At 40.1% G+C, this 16768-nt stretch overlaps 1 protein-coding gene across 3 annotated transcripts in view; it reads left to right on the top strand.

The window, feature by feature from the left end:
- The window catches only part of LOC306861564 (plasma membrane calcium-transporting ATPase 1), a 46205-nt gene that overhangs the window by 12554 nt on the left and 16883 nt on the right, over window positions 1-16768 (top strand). For 2 of the 3 annotated variants that reach the window (XM_079403914.1, XM_079403915.1), the window contains 18 exons: window positions 5020-5217; window positions 5312-5569; window positions 5762-5887; window positions 6465-6620; window positions 7326-7364; window positions 9930-10085; window positions 10516-10730; window positions 11034-11276; window positions 12396-12637; window positions 12926-13163; window positions 13316-13495; window positions 13578-13665; window positions 13762-13868; window positions 13980-14171; window positions 14880-15093; window positions 15185-15396; window positions 15502-15609; window positions 15782-15970. In XM_079403914.1, the coding sequence (XP_079260040.1) occupies window positions 5020-5217; window positions 5312-5569; window positions 5762-5887; window positions 6465-6620; window positions 7326-7364; window positions 9930-10085; window positions 10516-10730; window positions 11034-11276; window positions 12396-12637; window positions 12926-13163; window positions 13316-13495; window positions 13578-13665; window positions 13762-13868; window positions 13980-14171; window positions 14880-15093; window positions 15185-15396; window positions 15502-15609; window positions 15782-15970 (3161 nt within the window). Of the gene's footprint in view, window positions 1-5019; window positions 5218-5311; window positions 5570-5761; window positions 5888-6464; window positions 6621-7325; window positions 7365-9929; window positions 10086-10515; window positions 10731-11033; window positions 11277-12395; window positions 12638-12925; window positions 13164-13315; window positions 13496-13577; window positions 13666-13761; window positions 13869-13979; window positions 14172-14879; window positions 15094-15184; window positions 15397-15501; window positions 15610-15781; window positions 15971-16379; window positions 16467-16768 lie in introns of all 3 variants that reach the window. The other variant, XM_079403916.1, reaches the window with a different exon arrangement.

The raw sequence follows: 16768 nt of genomic DNA on the forward strand, positions 1-16768 counted from the left end.
AGTGAGAGTGGAATTGAGATGTGTATTGCAGCATAAATGCATTTTTGACAGAGGCGTAAGACCTGACTCATCTGCTCCTTAGCCCACTCTCCAAGCAGGGACACAGAATGTAATCCTCAGCCTCAATTTCCACACTACACAAGCCTGGATTTAATGCACTGGTGTAGAGATGTAACTATTATCGGTTTGACGATAAATCATGATAAAATTCCCCAACGGTTAGTATTAATGTTTCATATTTTAATTATCATTAAAACCGTATTCGATTACCACGATTTGAACAACTCACGATAAATAAATACTGTCCAGCATAAAGCGCAGTTTTAAGTAACAGTTTCACGTGCGCACAGCAGCAGAGTAGTTTCGCTTTGAGTGAAAATAGGGTGGAAAAGCTGGGAGGTTTTAAAAGACTGCTGAGGGAAATATACAAATGAATTTATGAATGAATGAATTATATGAATGTACCTCTGAAGGTTCTGAATGTCTTCAGAAATGATTCGATGGCATTTTGTTTTCATCTTCGCTCCATGTAATACTTAAAGGAGGTGTTCTTAATCGCAATACTGCTTTGTTCACGGAGGTTTCTGGAAACAGCTGTATTCAGCTTTTCCATAAGCGCCATCTAGTGTCAGAGAGTGGATTTACAGACTTATATTTACATTCAGCTTGTGTGCAGTTTCTGTCTAGCCAAACACAGACAGAATTTGCATGCCCTGCTGTAAATTTTGACCGGTTGATGAAAAACAAGCATATGAGGATTCTACAGATTTAAACAATTCAGATAATTTATCTAGAATTATTTTTGGAGCAGATAAAATACATATAATCATTTATTAATCAGTTATCATTGACTTAATCCTTTTATTTAAAGGCTGAAATGTGAGGTTTACATTTTTATGAAACTTTTCCAAAGCTTTATTTGAACATTTACATTAGATATTTGGACATGCTATTAAACTGTTGTCATTTAAAATCCGAACATCATTGGTCATGTTATTGTTTTAGTGATTACGCACACAAAAAAGTCATTTTATTTGTTGTTTGTTGATTTTTAAATATAAAACTTGAAGTGATTTATGTGTCAGAACTTTTTGAATATCTCCAGCACATTTTAACAATACCATGATAATATTGATAACCGTGATCATTTTGGTCACAATTTCTTATCACGATTATATTCATACCGTTACATCCCTACACTGGCGTTGAATCAGGAAGACGTTTTCAGCAGTTAGCTGCTGTTCTTTCATCGAGAAGTACCTTTTACATCAGTACAAGCAAACAAAATTTGAATTTAGTTTAATTCATTATTGGCTTTGCTTCCTTAGTAACCGATTTTGACCTGATGACTGCAACACCTGAAGATTTGCCTAGTGATCATTCGGGGTCTGTGTACTGTACATGTCATTGCAGAAGTGATGGTTCAAATCATAATCGCAAATGCTATTTAAAGCTCATGTCACCTCAAGTTTATAGTGTAAATGCAGCCAACAAAAGTTTTTTTTTTTTTTTTTTTTTTTTTTTTTGCTGTCACAGAGATCATAGAGTTCAGGTTATTCTATAAATGTCCTCTAGAATAGAAGCCGACAGAATTAGATAAATATTTAAGCAATAATGAAGACATTATGAATCTGCAAATCTAGCTTTTTATAGTTTTTTTTTCTACTTTTTTGGAGTAGAATTTACTTATTTTGCATAGCGAATTGCAGGAAACATTACAAAGAAGCACATAGTTAAACATGAAATGAACATTAAATAGTATTGTCTTGTGAAACGTTCTCTAATCTTTATTCACAACTTCAAAAAGTGTTGGTAGACCATAGAACTAGCTGCAAGAAGGTCATAGGTTTAAGTTTTAGAAAATGAATCCATATGCTCTCATTTACATTAATGCATTTGGAAGATGCTTTTATCCAAATCGACTTGCATTGCATTCAAGGTGTACATTTTATCAGTTCATGCATTGCATTCCCTGGGTATCAAACCCATGTTATTGGAGCTCCTAGTGCTCTGCTGTTTGAGCTACAGGAATGCCCATATGCATTGCTTTGAATGCAATATATGTAGCTTTAGAAAAAATGTATTAATGCAAATCTCGAAGACACTGTAGTTGTCCAGACAAAACGCTGTTTTGTTGGGTGCAGTCAAAAGCTGACTGTAATCCAGGAGCAGAAAGGTGCTTTTGAGACACTGAGTGTTAATATGCAGTGAAACCTTCAGCTCAATGGGAGAGAGCAAGAGCCGGGCAGCTCTTTGGCTTTGCTGAGTAATGTGGAGGATGTTGTCATGACAATAGGCTCTGCTGACCAGGCTGCTCTCTGGTCTGGCAGGCAAACCGTCCTGTTCTGTCACACAGACACATTCATTCAGATGCCCAGACATTAGATGCATAAACACGCATGCATGCATGCACGCACGCTTTTTGTCCACATGGCTCACTCACCACATCTAGCCATCCCTTTTTTTTTTGTCTGTTAACATGTGGTGACTGTGAGTGAACTGAATGCACACACTATGACTTCTTTGAATACCGTCTTTGAATATAGAGAGTTATTCAAATGGGCAAACCAGAGGACCGCTGTTAAACCAGTGCATTTGAATGGTTCCTGAGAATGGCCGCGTACAATGTACCCAGCATTTGTTTTTGTCCTGTCAGTTTTGGCGTTTCTTATTTGGCCTGGATTAAGTCAAAGTTTGCAAACCCAGGAAATTATCATGATCTTGTCAAAATCCCACACGCTTTACTGCTGTAGTGGCAGTATTAATGGATTAGCTGTGCTAATAGCTCCTAATCGATTAAATACATGTGTAAGTTGCAACTGTGTAAGCTGTAATTATACAAAGTAAGATTTTAGCTTGGACATGGACAGGCATGGTTAAAATTATTACTAGTTCTGTCTAGGGCTGGGTATCAAGTTCGATACTTTTTAGGCACCGACCGAATTGCCTCGATACCAACGAGTATCGAAAAACGTCTTGTCGTTCGGTACCAAATTTCGATACCTAAGGGGTTAATCTCATTAACGTCAGTGAGCCAATAAGCCTGCAGCACTAGGTGTGTTTGACTAGAAGTGACGCGGTGCTGATTGATCAGTGTTTGACATCCGCGAGAGCAATTCGAAAGCGTACGGAGCAGTCTGCTCTCTATATCGCGCAGTTTCGCTTACTTGACACAGACTGAAGCTCGCGTGACATTTCAGCGTCTGCCGTCTCACTAAATGAGGACATAAACACATGAACAACAGCTCTAGAACTGCTCTGAGAGTCACTTCATGAGCATTTTTCCATTTGATTTGAGTAAAACTTGCGTCATATCATATACACACAGAACTGTAAAGGTATTCCCGGAAATCCGTCAAAATAAACGTTCGGTTTAACTTTGAAGACACTGCGGCAGAAATAAATTACATATTGTTCAGCCGAGTGTACATACTGCTACTATTAAAATTATTAAAACTCTTATTTTTTAATTAATGATCACACAACATTTCTTCCATGTTTTAATTTTAATAGTAACATTTTGTTTGCCAAAATAAATAGTTTTATTTTCAATAATTTCAAAGAAAAATGAAATTAATGTTGTATGCCTTCATTTGAAAACCAGATACAGAACACAGAATTTCTGAGGAAAAAGAAAACATTTCATAAGGCTGTTTTAAGAATAAATTTGAATAAACTAAGTAGTTTTTATGCATTCAAATAATTAGACATACTACAACATAGAATTTAATAACAATAAAACATATTGTGAAAGAAAATAAAACATCCACTTATGAAAGTGGATAAAGATTTTAAATTTCTTGAAGTCTTTAACAACCTAGAAATGATGATTCTGTCTGAGCTATGCGTTTTAAAACGAGCACGCACTAGTGTAAACTGAAAACTATTTGAGCTTTATTAAAATTATTTGTACTGATTTATTGTGTTGGCTATATTTTGTTGCTTTGTGCAGTGGCTCAGGAGATGAGTCTTTGAGTCTGTATACATGTCAACAAGCTGAAAAAAATAAAACAAGTTTTTTGAGATAATGTAATCTTGTTAAAACTGTTTTCATAAAATTGGTATCGAAAAAAGTGTCGTTCAGGAACCGGTATCGAACTCAAGGTATCGTATCGATATCAAACATTTTTGAACGATACCCAGCCCTAGTTCTGTCAGACACCTGTACATGGCTGTTACTCTATAGTTGTAAGAGTGCAGACGGTAAAAGATGGGGTAAGGGATTTCTGGTAGCCAATGTTGACATTTGAAAACACCAAAACAAACACGCCCCTACACCAAAAGGGTCACGCCCCTACACCAAAAGGGTCTCGCCCCTATTTTGATAGCTCTGCCCGATAGAGTCCTACTTCTTGCCTTATCGTAAAACCGAAATTTACAATCCAATGTTGTTAAAAATTATTTAGATAAAACCAGATAAAAAAAACGGAGCATTTATAAGTGCAGCGCGGGTCAAATTTACCCGCTAGATAATGCATGTGTTTTCACGCTGTCATTTTCTTGCCGCTCATGTTTTAACATTGTACATTTCTAGGCAACGCCTTTCACTCACTGATTTAGCGGTTATCAGTTTCATAAATAGTCAAAATTACTAAAAAGCGATTTATGGAAGGTAGGTATTAGAAACGCTAAATGCCATGAGTGATGGAGAGTTTGATTGTTAAAGGGGACCTATTATGTCCCTTCTTACAAGATGTAAAATAAGTCTCTGATGTCCCCAGAGCGTATGTGTGAAGTTTTAGCTCAATATACAATATAATATTTTCCTTGACAAAATTAAATGTTATATTTGTGGAGAGAAATCCCTAATTTTATTCATATTGCTTCTCTGTGACCCTTTGATCTTATTCAGAAAGTCTTTATCTTTAAAAGCTACTGTTGTTGACCCACAGGTCCTTTCTTCCTCACTAATCCTGACTCTAATAGAAACTTATTAAGCATTCTTTGCTGCTATATATTAGAGCTGTGTTCAGTGTTTACTTGAATTATTAATCATTTTTTCTTACTCTTTTCTTCCAGGATTAAGTGGGCAGCCTGCAGATATTGAAAAAAGAACCGTAGCATTTGGACAGAACTTTATACCTCCGAAAAAGCCAAAAACCTTTCTTCAGTTAGTATGGGAAGCATTACAAGATGTAACATTGATTATTTTGGAAGTGGCAGCAATAGTTTCTTTAGGCCTTTCTTTTTATCAACCTCCGGATGCAGAAAATAGAAGTGAGTAACCTATTTATTTCCTTCTGCTTTATTTATGGTTCATGATCTCAATTTCAGGTTGTTCTGAGCTGAGTTTTATTTCGTGTGTGTGTAGATTGCGGGAAGGCAGCGGGTGGAGTAGAGGATGAAGGAGAAGCTGAGGCCGGATGGATAGAAGGAGCAGCTATCCTCCTATCTGTTGTTTGCGTGGTGCTCGTGACGGCCTTCAATGACTGGAGCAAAGAGAAGCAGTTCCGTGGCTTACAGAGCCGCATTGAACAAGAGCAGAAGTTTACGGTGGTTCGGGGAGGGCAAGTCATTCCAATCCCTGTGGCCGAGATTGTCGTCGGGGATGTTGCACAAATTAAATATGGTAAGCTGACATAAATTTGCAGAGAACTTTCATTTCCTTCTAAGAGGGAAAATCACGAGTATAAAATTTTACTTTACCACATTTCACTGGTGTTGAGTATTTATTACCTTTTCCTGTATAGTCACCTTGAAATAAATTCAAAAGCTGCTGATGGTAATGTACATTATTGTGATGGGATACTTTCTTCATCAGGTGACCTCCTGCCTGCTGATGGCGTTCTCATCCAGGGCAACGACCTCAAAATAGATGAGAGCTCTTTAACTGGAGAGTCTGACCATGTGAAGAAATCGATGGACAAAGATCCTCTGCTGCTGTCAGGTGGGACATGAAATTACAATCTACAGCAACGTTTGGCTGCACAATCCTGTAACATTTTAGCATTTTCTCTGTGTCTTGTCTCACCTCTACCCAAAAGTTCAGCCAAACCAAATAAATGTCCAACTTGGGACTTCAGATGTTTACAATGTAGGACCTACTCCCTTTCAGCAAGGCTATTGCACATCTTCAGCTAATCCCATTTTATAAAAGCCAGTTGATCTTCTGATAGAATGACATTGCTGTGTGCCATCCCAGAGGAGATGAGGGGGGATTTGTGAGCCTGAGTGGGCACTTCTCCAGCAGAGCCTGCGTTAGCATGCTGAGTCTACCCCAGCAGAAAACCTCTCCCTGACATTTTTTCATAGACCACCTTCTCCAGCTTAAACAATTATCGAGAGCTGTATTAAAGCCCATTTCTGAAGGCCTGAAAAATGGCCACTCATTTCTGGACGACTAATTATGTGACATAAGCTGTGCTGTGTGTGAATGTTTTAGATCAGTCGTGAATATATCGGCACTAATATGAACAGCTTTGTGCTTTGTCTGGCCCTTATTCACCACCTCTTCCTCTCTGCAGGTACTCATGTCATGGAGGGCTCTGGAAAAATGGTTGTCACTGCTGTCGGAGTCAATTCCCAAACTGGAATCATCTTCACGTTATTGGGGGCGGAAGAAGATGATGAGGATGATGAGGAGGAGAAGAAGAAAAAAGAGAAAAAGAAAGAGAAGAAAAGTAAGTTGTCTGTATTATTCGGTGTCTTTTTAGTCTGCCTCAGAAACTAAAATAGACCAACCAGTGGCCTTTTCAGTCTGTAGCTACTGTAGCTGCAGAGAGATGAACTGAATAGGCTGCATGTGTGTGTGTGTGTGTGTGTGTGTGTGTGTGTTCCAGAATTCATGAAAGTGTGCTTTTGTCAAACGAGAGTTTTTTTTTTTTTTGTTTGTTTGTTTTTTTTTTTTTTAATTTATAAGTATTTTTCTGTCTGGTAAAAAATGTCTGAAGCAATGACTCAGAAAAATGTAACGATTTCTTGTGGGCTCCATTAACTAACTACCATTTAATGCATTTCTGCAGCCCGTGACTCACGTGTTAGGTCTCCAAATGAGTGCCTGCAGATACATGAATATTTCAGTACTTGCAGAGGTTGGACCCCAAGTTGCTGTTCAGTGACTTTGTGCACCTCATTGCAATTTTGTGTATTTGTGGCCTAGCCACAGCAGTGGATTAAAAAAAAAAAAAAAACTCATGAGGTCGTGGTACACATCTGTTCGTAAATATTCGAGGGCCTTTTCTCATTCTGCTAAATCAAAGAGAAGATTTGCATAATTGGAAATATGTTTAAATGTGCGATGCACAACCGTCGCTTGCATAATGGTGAATAATGAATAAATTAGTTAGTGTTTGTTATATGGCTTGTCTTTCTCTCTTTTTCTCCAGATAAAAAGCAGGATGGCTCTGTGGAGAACAGAAAGAAAGGTGAGTAACCCTATTGACTTAATGACATAATGAACACCATATTGGCTTAGAAGGCCACTTACATGCTGCAGCCTTACCATCTTACATCGCCTTAACCCATTAGTGCTATTGGATCTTCATTCAAGCTTATCCACACTAGTGTGAAGCACAAAGAAGTGTGCATGTGTGAAGCTTTGAGAAGTTAGCCTGCTTTTTGGAATTTGATTATTACGCTGCGTTCAAAAGCTTGGGAGATTTGAAAGAAATGGTTTTATTCAGCAAGGATTCATTGATTCGATCAAAAGTGACAAATTGGCATATTATAATAATTTCTGAAGTATCATGTGAAGCTTCTGAAAATTTTCAGAAGACTGGAGCTTCTGAAAAGTCAGCTTTGCCAACACAGGAATTTAATTTATTTATTTTTTTAATGTATTAAAATAGAAAACAGTTCTTTTTAAATTGTATTATTTTTAAGGCTGTGTATCCCCAGCAAAGTCACGATACGATATGATACGTATCACGATACAGAGGCCACGATACGATATGTATCACGATACAGGACTGCACTGAATTTCACCTCAGCAGAATTTAGTAAAAAAACTGTTTATTAAACACTGCATACTATAGGGCCATTTCTAACGATAGGCAGAGCAGGCAGTTGACCTCTGCATTACGAAGGGCCTCCGTAACTGTACCACAGTACAATATAGATAATGGCATATGATTCATGTTTACATTGGGCACTCCCCACCAGGTACAAAATTCTTATTGTTTGCATCTTATTTTTATGCTCATAAATAATAATGTACTCGTTCTAATAAATTTATAATCTTTACATTGCTGGTAGGTTATCATTGCACAAATGATGCACGCTCTGTTTAAAAAAAAAAAAAAAAAAAAAAAAAATTAGAGTTCTAAATTAATGCGCTGTTTTCAATTAACACACGCTCAGTCACTCACACAGATCACGTTGCAGCCGCACACAGACATTCAGGAACAAACTTTTTAGCGCTGCTCCGCAATTTTATCACCTAAATAGCTTAATCGCTCAAGAGCTGCATTATCTTTCTCAACAAGGAGCTAGTAACATCATTGTTTCTATAGGAAGCTACAGCTTCACTGTTAATAGAGAAATGCGGCAAAACTGGTAATTCATACATGCATACACAGCCTCTCCCTCTCTCTCTCTCTCTCATTAATGAACACTTGATAAATTAAATGTTTCTGATAATAGAGTATTGAAGTGGAGATTGCTAAACTGCAAGCTAACCGGTGTTTTCAGAAAGCAAGCACGTTTATCCACAGTGGTTGCCAGGTTAACAAAGATAAGTATCACATTTAGCAGATATTTCTGTACTGCGCAAGTGGGAGGCTCTGTTTCGGGGATTACATCTCTTTATATCAGGCAACCCAGTTGTGTTCCTCTGTGGCCAGATTAAACCTTGTTGTAGCTTATATATTATGCTCTATTCGTTATTTTTTAGAAACCTCGCACTTTTCTACTCAATTTTAAACGGTGTTCTTGTATTCAAATTAAACGCGGTCCACTGCTGCACACGTGCCACAATATCGATACAGGGCCAGCTGTATTGATACTCGTATCGTCAAATCTCTGTGACGATACATCGTCGTATCGAACACAGCACTAATTATTTTACTATATTACTGTTTTGATCAAATAAATGTAGACCTGGTGAGTGTAAGAGATTTTTTTTTTTTTTTTTTTTTAAACATTAACAATTCATATTGTGCAGCTACGTTCAGATATCCAGATATCTGCACCGGCCTCCCTGCAAACCTTTTATTATCTAAAATCACCTGCGCAAGCAGGAAAGAGTCCACAATCAGGCCGCCCAGTGTTCAGAAACCAACTCTGTAGCGTTTATTCTAAAAGTAACGCATGCCTGTATACTGAAGCCCCAGCTACAGATCGCCCTGCCAGAAATGAGCTCTAATCCACCAGACTAGCATTACAGCTCGGTGAGTAGAGCAACACGGCACAGTAGAATAGCAGTCCCACATCGCCCCTTACCCCCCGCTAATTCAAACGCAGTCGCATTACCTCACATCACACACCGGTTAAATCCTGCACACAGGCCAACTGCGTCATGCTACAGCAGCGATAGGCAGAGATGCCCTGCTGCGTGCTTGTCTGTATGATTGCACGCATGCTGAGTTCTTTGTTTGTGTGATGCCAACTCACTGGCAGGTTGTACTTTCAGCACGCAGAGCAACGGCCTTGAGATCAGGATAAGTGTGTGCATGTCGTCTATTATAACCGATAGTGATAAGTGATGGACTGGACATCGGAGTGTGGCGACGGGGTTTTATGTCTCCTAGGATACTTGGTCACATGGGTTTGCATGTGGTTCCTAAATGTGAGGATGATCTTGAGCTGTGTTTTCTCCATCTGTAATAAAATTATCATTCATTTATAATCACTATTATAATTAATTTATCTGCTCACTTAATTATATTTGTCATGTGAGGGGAACCACAATTTAATTAGAAAATGCTTCCTGTGGTCCAAGTGTGGAGAAAATCACCACGCATATTCACAGTTTTCTTTCTTTCTATTTGTAGCTAAAGCCCAGGATGGTGCCGCAATGGAGATGCAACCTCTAAACGGTGATGAAGGGGCTGAGGGCGAAGAGAAGAGAAAAGCCAACTTGTCAAAGAAAGAAAAATCAGTTTTGCAAGGGAAACTGACCAAATTAGCGGTCCAAATCGGAAAAGCAGGTAAGCATGGTTGCTTTGAGGTCATTGTTATGCTAGTGTCTTCTAAAAACTTGAAATAAATGACACTTTAGAGGGTAGAAATGTATACTTGTCTGGGAAAACTGGCCAAATATATTGATGACTCTTCCTGCATTACACAGATTGTCCAATCAAATGCTCTCTAGAATGAGAATCCCTCTCAAGTACCTTCGTCAACTAGCAGTAGGTTCATGACCGTGACATAGCTAAGGTCTGTTAGCTATTTCAAAAAGGATGTCTTGCCAAACTTCTGGTTTCAATAGGAAATAAGTTAACACAGGACAGAAAACTGCATTTGTCAAGCAACTTTCTGAGCCTAACAGGCAATTTCACAGTGGTAATGTTTTTTGCTGGGACCTCAGATTTGTGCAGGATGGGCTTTAGAGGTCTTAATGTATGTGTTCCTGTGCAGGTCTGGTGATGTCAGCCATCACAGTGATCATCTTGGTGGTGCTGTTCGTGGTGGACACTTTTTGGATCCAGGGACTTCCTTGGGAAAAAGAGTGCACTCCCATTTACATCCAGTTCTTTGTCAAGTTCTTTATCATCGGTGTGACCGTGCTGGTGGTGGCCGTCCCTGAGGGTCTTCCGTTGGCTGTAACCATCTCACTGGCATACTCTGTCAAAGTATGATTCTGCATCTTCTGTTAAATGTTTATGCTCTGTACCGACCATTAGCCCTCTGTCTAGACTTTTTTTAGACCATACAGTACATGCTAATCCAATAATCATGAATTAACATTTCTTTTTGCATCTATTAACTTCCCCTTGTTGCTGTTACAGTAATATTACTTCTCTGGATTTCTGCCATTTAATTGGGGATTAGTGGACTTTAATGTTTAATCTTGCGCTCAATCTGTTTATTGTTTATCTGTCTGTGTATCATCCCCTCCATCATTCCATAAATTTTTTCATTGTTTTACTTTGCAGAAAATGATGAAAGACAATAATTTGGTGAGGCATCTTGATGCCTGCGAAACCATGGGCAATGCCACAGCCATCTGTTCGGATAAAACGGGGACCCTGACTATGAACCGGATGACAGTTGTTCAGGTTTTTATTGCTGACAAGCACTACAAGAAAGTCCCTGAGCCCGATGTCATTCCTGCCAGCGCCATGGACCTGCTCATACTGGGCATCAGTGTCAACTGTGCTTACACCACCAAAATCATGGTGAGTCCCTAGACAAGCATAATACCCATAATTTTTTTTAAGTCCGTGTAAAGTTAATATTAAATGTGTGTTCTGAGTTTGTCACACCACAGAAAAATGTGTTATTAACCACCCAGCCAAATTTGAATGCTATGAAAAACCGCCAAGTATTTCAAATAAGGTATCAATCTTGAAAAAAATAAGCAGCATTCTCTGCTCTCAAATGCTGGGGGCGTGTCCACAGGTGGCACTGAAACCACGCCCACTCACGGGAAAGCTGCCATCTCTCTCAACTGTCTTTGTCTAGCAACTTATTTAATAAGGAGACCGAGCTATTTTGTAAATGATCGCAACCAGGTATTATGCATTTACTTGACGAAGGCATAGCTAGCTAACAAACTGTAGGCTGTAGTAACTAACGATTGAACCGTGAACCACTGATGCTAATGCACTCTAGTTATTAGGTGTGTTCGACTTGAAGCAGTGCTGCAGAACGGTCAGTGAATGACATCAAAGTACACGTCTTATAGTGTTGGGGGAAGGGCCGTGCTCGATTGCGTCATTGAGTCATGATTTAGCCCCGCCCAAAAAAAATCCTTATCACGAAAATGGTGAAAAACTGTTTAATGGTCTAACTCAACAATTAAGTACTACATAGTCCACAGTTTTTGTAACATGTTTCAGCAATGCATTTCTAATATTTATGTGTTTACAAGCAATTCTCAGAATTGACTTTACATGGACTTTAAAGTAAATTCATTTAATTAAAATAAAAATAAAAAACTTTTTATTGATCATTTTTAACTACACAGGTAAATCTCAGCAGTGTTGTTATTCTTAACTAATCCTATTAAAATTATTGTTTGGTAAATTAATTGAAGCTAAAATATATGACATTAAATGATAACAAAATAACATTGAATCTCACAAACTTTTAGTAAACAACACCGTTTATAGCTCTCATTTTGAGTCGGACATGACTGAAATGAAATAACAGCAGACCATACTACTATTGATTTGGCAGTGGTGCTTCATGGGCTGTTTTGGCACAGTGGCTGAATAAAATGCTTCACAACACCTCAAGGCTTTTAATGCATATAGGTTTTTTTTTTTTTTTTTTTACTTTATCTTCTTTTTCAGTCCCCTGAGAAAGAGGGAGGCCTGAATCGTCAGGTGGGCAACAAAACTGAATGTGCCTTGCTGGGTTTTGCCTTGGACTTGAAAAAAGACTATCAAGCAATCCGCAACGAAATCCCTGAAGAGAAGCTTTATAAAGTCTACACCTTCAACTCCGTCAGGAAATCCATGAGCACCGTGCTAAAGAATGCTGACGGAAGCTACCGGATGTTCAGCAAAGGAGCCTCCGAGATTCTGCTGAAGAAGTATGCCATCCTCAATCATAAATGTTTGCTCATTGTTAATGCCTGACACAAGTTCATGTCTTAGCATCTTCTAGGATAAGTAAAACACTGTAGTGTTCTAGTGCTTTCCTTAAAGAACCATGTGAGAGGTGTGTCAGCAAACTTGATTGGCAGATCAAATGCTTCACCTCCTCCTCCAAAGCCCTGAGGCTGTTACTGATAGATTTCCCTGGAGAAATTACTTGGATGGCTCAGTTGCTGTGAGCTGTTGGATATCTGCAATATCTTACCTGTTCTCTCCTCACCCAGGTGTTATAAAGTCTTGACAGCGACAGGCGAGGCAAAGATTTTTCGGCCCAGGGACAGAGATGACATGGTGAAGAGAGTAATTGAACCAATGGCCTCAGAGGGCTTGAGGACCATCTGCCTGGCTTACAGGGACTTTCCTGCCTCTGAAGGTGAACCAGACTGGGATAACGAGAGTGATATCCTGACCAGGCTCACCTGTTTGTGTGTCGTGGGCATTGAAGACCCAGTTAGACCAGAGGTACAAGCCTTAGCTATTTAAAAGGAATTATTTTAACTTAGAAGTACACAAAACTATATTATTTAGCAAGAGCGACTATACTCTATTGCGCTAGCATGTAATGTCAGATAAGCAGCTCTCTCAGTCACGCTCCCTTATTCTTTCCTGCTCAGGTCCCTGATGCCATTATAAAGTGCCAGCGTGCTGGAATCACGGTGCGCATGGTCACCGGGGACAATATTAACACTGCCCGTGCTATAGCATCTAAATGTGGCATCCTGCAGCCAGGAGATGACTTTCTTTGCTTGGAGGGCAAAGAGTTCAACCGTCGGATCCGTAATGAAAAGGGAGAGGTGAGAGGCACAATTTATTAGCAGCAAGACACGCAGAAACACACAAACTCTCAGGCTCATAATACAATTCCTTTTTTTCCAGATTGAACAAGAGCGGATTGACAAAATATGGCCTAAACTCCGGGTGCTGGCGAGATCTTCACCAACAGACAAGCATACACTCGTCAAAGGTGCTTAGAGACTCACTCCTCCAGCATGAAAAAAAAAAGTATAATTCTGCTCTGTAATGTCATACTGTTTGTCTTGACGCATGTCTTTTCCTTCAGGTATAATTGACAGCACTGTTTTGGAGCGGAGGCAGGTTGTGGCTGTAACGGGAGACGGCACCAATGATGGCCCTGCCTTAAAAAAGGCTGATGTTGGGTTTGCCATGGTGTGTGGTTCTGCCTGACGTGGCTACAGAAAAAAAATATTCCTCCAAGGATTCTGTGTGCTAGATTTAGAGTTTTGAATGGCTTTTATATAGTGTGCTTTTTATTCTCAGGGCATTGCCGGCACAGACGTGGCTAAAGAAGCCTCCGATATCATTCTCACTGACGACAACTTCAGCAGCATCGTCAGGGCCGTCATGTGGGGGCGGAACGTTTATGACAGCATTTCAAAATTCCTCCAGTTCCAGCTCACTGTCAATGTGGTGGCTGTGATCGTGGCCTTCACTGGAGCTTGCATCACACAGGTATCACTATAAAAAGCTCTCTTTTAGCATGAGGCAAAATGACGGAGTTGCGACTGACGGAGCTGTTAAGCTAAATAGTGCAGCTCTACGTGAAGGATTGAGTGTTAACAGATGCACCATGGTGGCTGATGGAAGCAGCTGATTGCTACCCGTCCTGTGTGAAGTGATTGGAAATTGTTAGTCTGAGGCAGGAAGACTTGCAGGCAGTCAGCATGGGGCCTGGCACTGCTGTCCACAGGCAAAGCACCAGTCCAAAATGAGCCAGCTCTCCTCTGTTAAATGGAATGATAGTCGGGATGATTGCAGTTGAGGTCCTGTATTATTGCATAATGAATGGGAGGATTACATTTGCGTTTTGCATTGCTGTCAGTAGCCAAGGCTGGACGTCACCTCAAGCCTCGGTTGTTCTGTTTGTTTTGTGTGTAATTTTCCCTGGAATTTGCTCATGAGCAGGCTGACTCGGTATCAGACCCCACCGAAATTTCAGCACCTGTCATTCACAGCAATCTTGTTTAATAATTATTAGTCAGTATTCACATCTTTAAATTCATAATGCAGAATTCTAGAAGAAATTTAAAAAAAAAAACTTTGTGAACAATTCAGTACTCATGCAAATGCACAGCTGAGAGGGTGTTTTTGAATGTTGTGAAGGTGGCAGCAGTGAATGAGGTCAGAACGGTCATCTCCTGTTCTCTCTCACTCTCCCAGGACTCTCCTTTGAAAGCTGTACAGATGTTATGGGTAAATCTGATTATGGACACATTTGCCTCTTTGGCTTTGGCCACTGAACCCCCCACTGAATCTCTTCTGCTGAGGAAGCCTTACGGCCGTAATAAACCTCTCATCTCCCGGACAATGATGAAGAACATATTGGGTCATGCAGTCTACCAGCTCACCATCATCTTCACATTACTTTTTGCTGGTAAGAACTAACAGCACATGTGATTGAGCCAAGTTATAATGCCATAAATCAAATGTCCGCTACAATATTTTGCTTTCTGCTCATTTCTCAGGTGAAAAGATATTCGACATGGACAGTGGACGTAACGCCCCTCTTCACTCTCCTCCTTCTGAGCACTACACCATTGTCTTCAACACCTTTGTGTTGATGCAACTGTTCAATGAAATCAATGCACGGAAGATCCACGGAGAAAGAAATGTTTTTGAAGGCATTTTTAACAACATGATCTTCTGTTCCATTGTCTTTGGGACTTTTGTTATTCAGGTATGCAGTGAGTCCTACAAATCCCTGTATGAATGCCCATAATCAGAGTAGATGCATAAACTGGTGTGATCTAAGCATGACATGAACTAATTTTTTTCCACTTAGATTGTGATAGTGCAATTTGGAGGAAAGCCATTCAGCTGTGTGGGGCTGAACATTGAGCAGTGGCTATGGTGTACCTTCTTGGGCTTTGGGGGTCTACTATGGGGACAGGTGAGCATCATCTGACTTTTCCTCCCTGCAGCTTCTTGTAACTTGCTCTCAAAACACCAATCCAAACTCCTCAATAGTAATAGAGCAGTGCCCCCTAAAGGCAGTGAACTGAATTACTGGACTCTTTTCTGTATGAAATGGCCACTTGATATACATCTTCGCCCTTATTCAGATCATCTCCTCGATCCCAACGAGCCGGCTGAAGTTCCTGAAGACTGCTGGTCATGGAACGCAGAAGGAAGAAATCCCAGACGAGGAGTTGGAGGAACTGGAGGACCTGGAAGAAATCGATCATGCGGAGCGCGAGCTCCGCAGGGGACAGATCCTCTGGTTCAGAGGCCTGAACCGCATTCAGACTCAGGTAACCTCTCGAAAACCGCAAAACTCTGCAGTCCCAAAAGCTCAGGAACCCAAATGCCTGCCTTGCTTAATCAATTTTGATTTTCATTTCCCTTTCTCTGATTATGGTTTGAGTTAGTACTCCCTCCAATCGATCCGCCACTTATGGTGACCTTATACTGGTGGAAGAGGGTTTATTAATGCAGTTTGTCAGTGCAATAAGCCGATCAATGCTAAAGGCAAATGTCAGGTCAGGTTCTTTTAATTCAGTGCTTTTTTTTTTTCTCTCTCTCTCAGCTGCTCTGTCCCTGTCTTCTTTTTTATGGGTGGCCTTCTTTCTCTATCCCTCCTCTTCTCACTTCTTCCTCTTACTCTGTCTTTCTCTCTCCTGTGCGTTCTCTGGGCCTATCACACTCTCTGATTCCTTCCAGATGGATGTTGTGAGTGCGTTCCAGAGTGGAATTTCCTTTCAGGCGACCGTCAGGCGCCAGCCCTCCAGCACCAGCCAGCAGCACGATGTAACCAATGTTTCTAGCCCTACACATGTAGCCTTATCTCCTGCTACTGCCTTCAACACCGCTTCTGCCACTGTCGGGTGTGAGTGCGTGTTTATTAGTGCATGACAATTAACATTTCCTCCTCTCGCCTAACGGTCCTCATTCTTCTCCTAATGTCCTTCCTTCTCTCTCTTTCTCTCGCTCTCTTGTTCGAAATGAAATGTATCTCGAAACATCTTCCACATTGCTTCTCAATGTTAACGGCTGTGTATCTTAAGTGTTAAGGTTGAGGTTTCTGTGTCTGTGTTTGATGGCTTTGGCTG

The sequence above is a fragment of the Barbus barbus genome (assembly GCF_936440315.1).
Source record: "Barbus barbus genome assembly, chromosome: 42".
Taxonomy (NCBI): domain Eukaryota; kingdom Metazoa; phylum Chordata; class Actinopteri; order Cypriniformes; family Cyprinidae; genus Barbus; species Barbus barbus.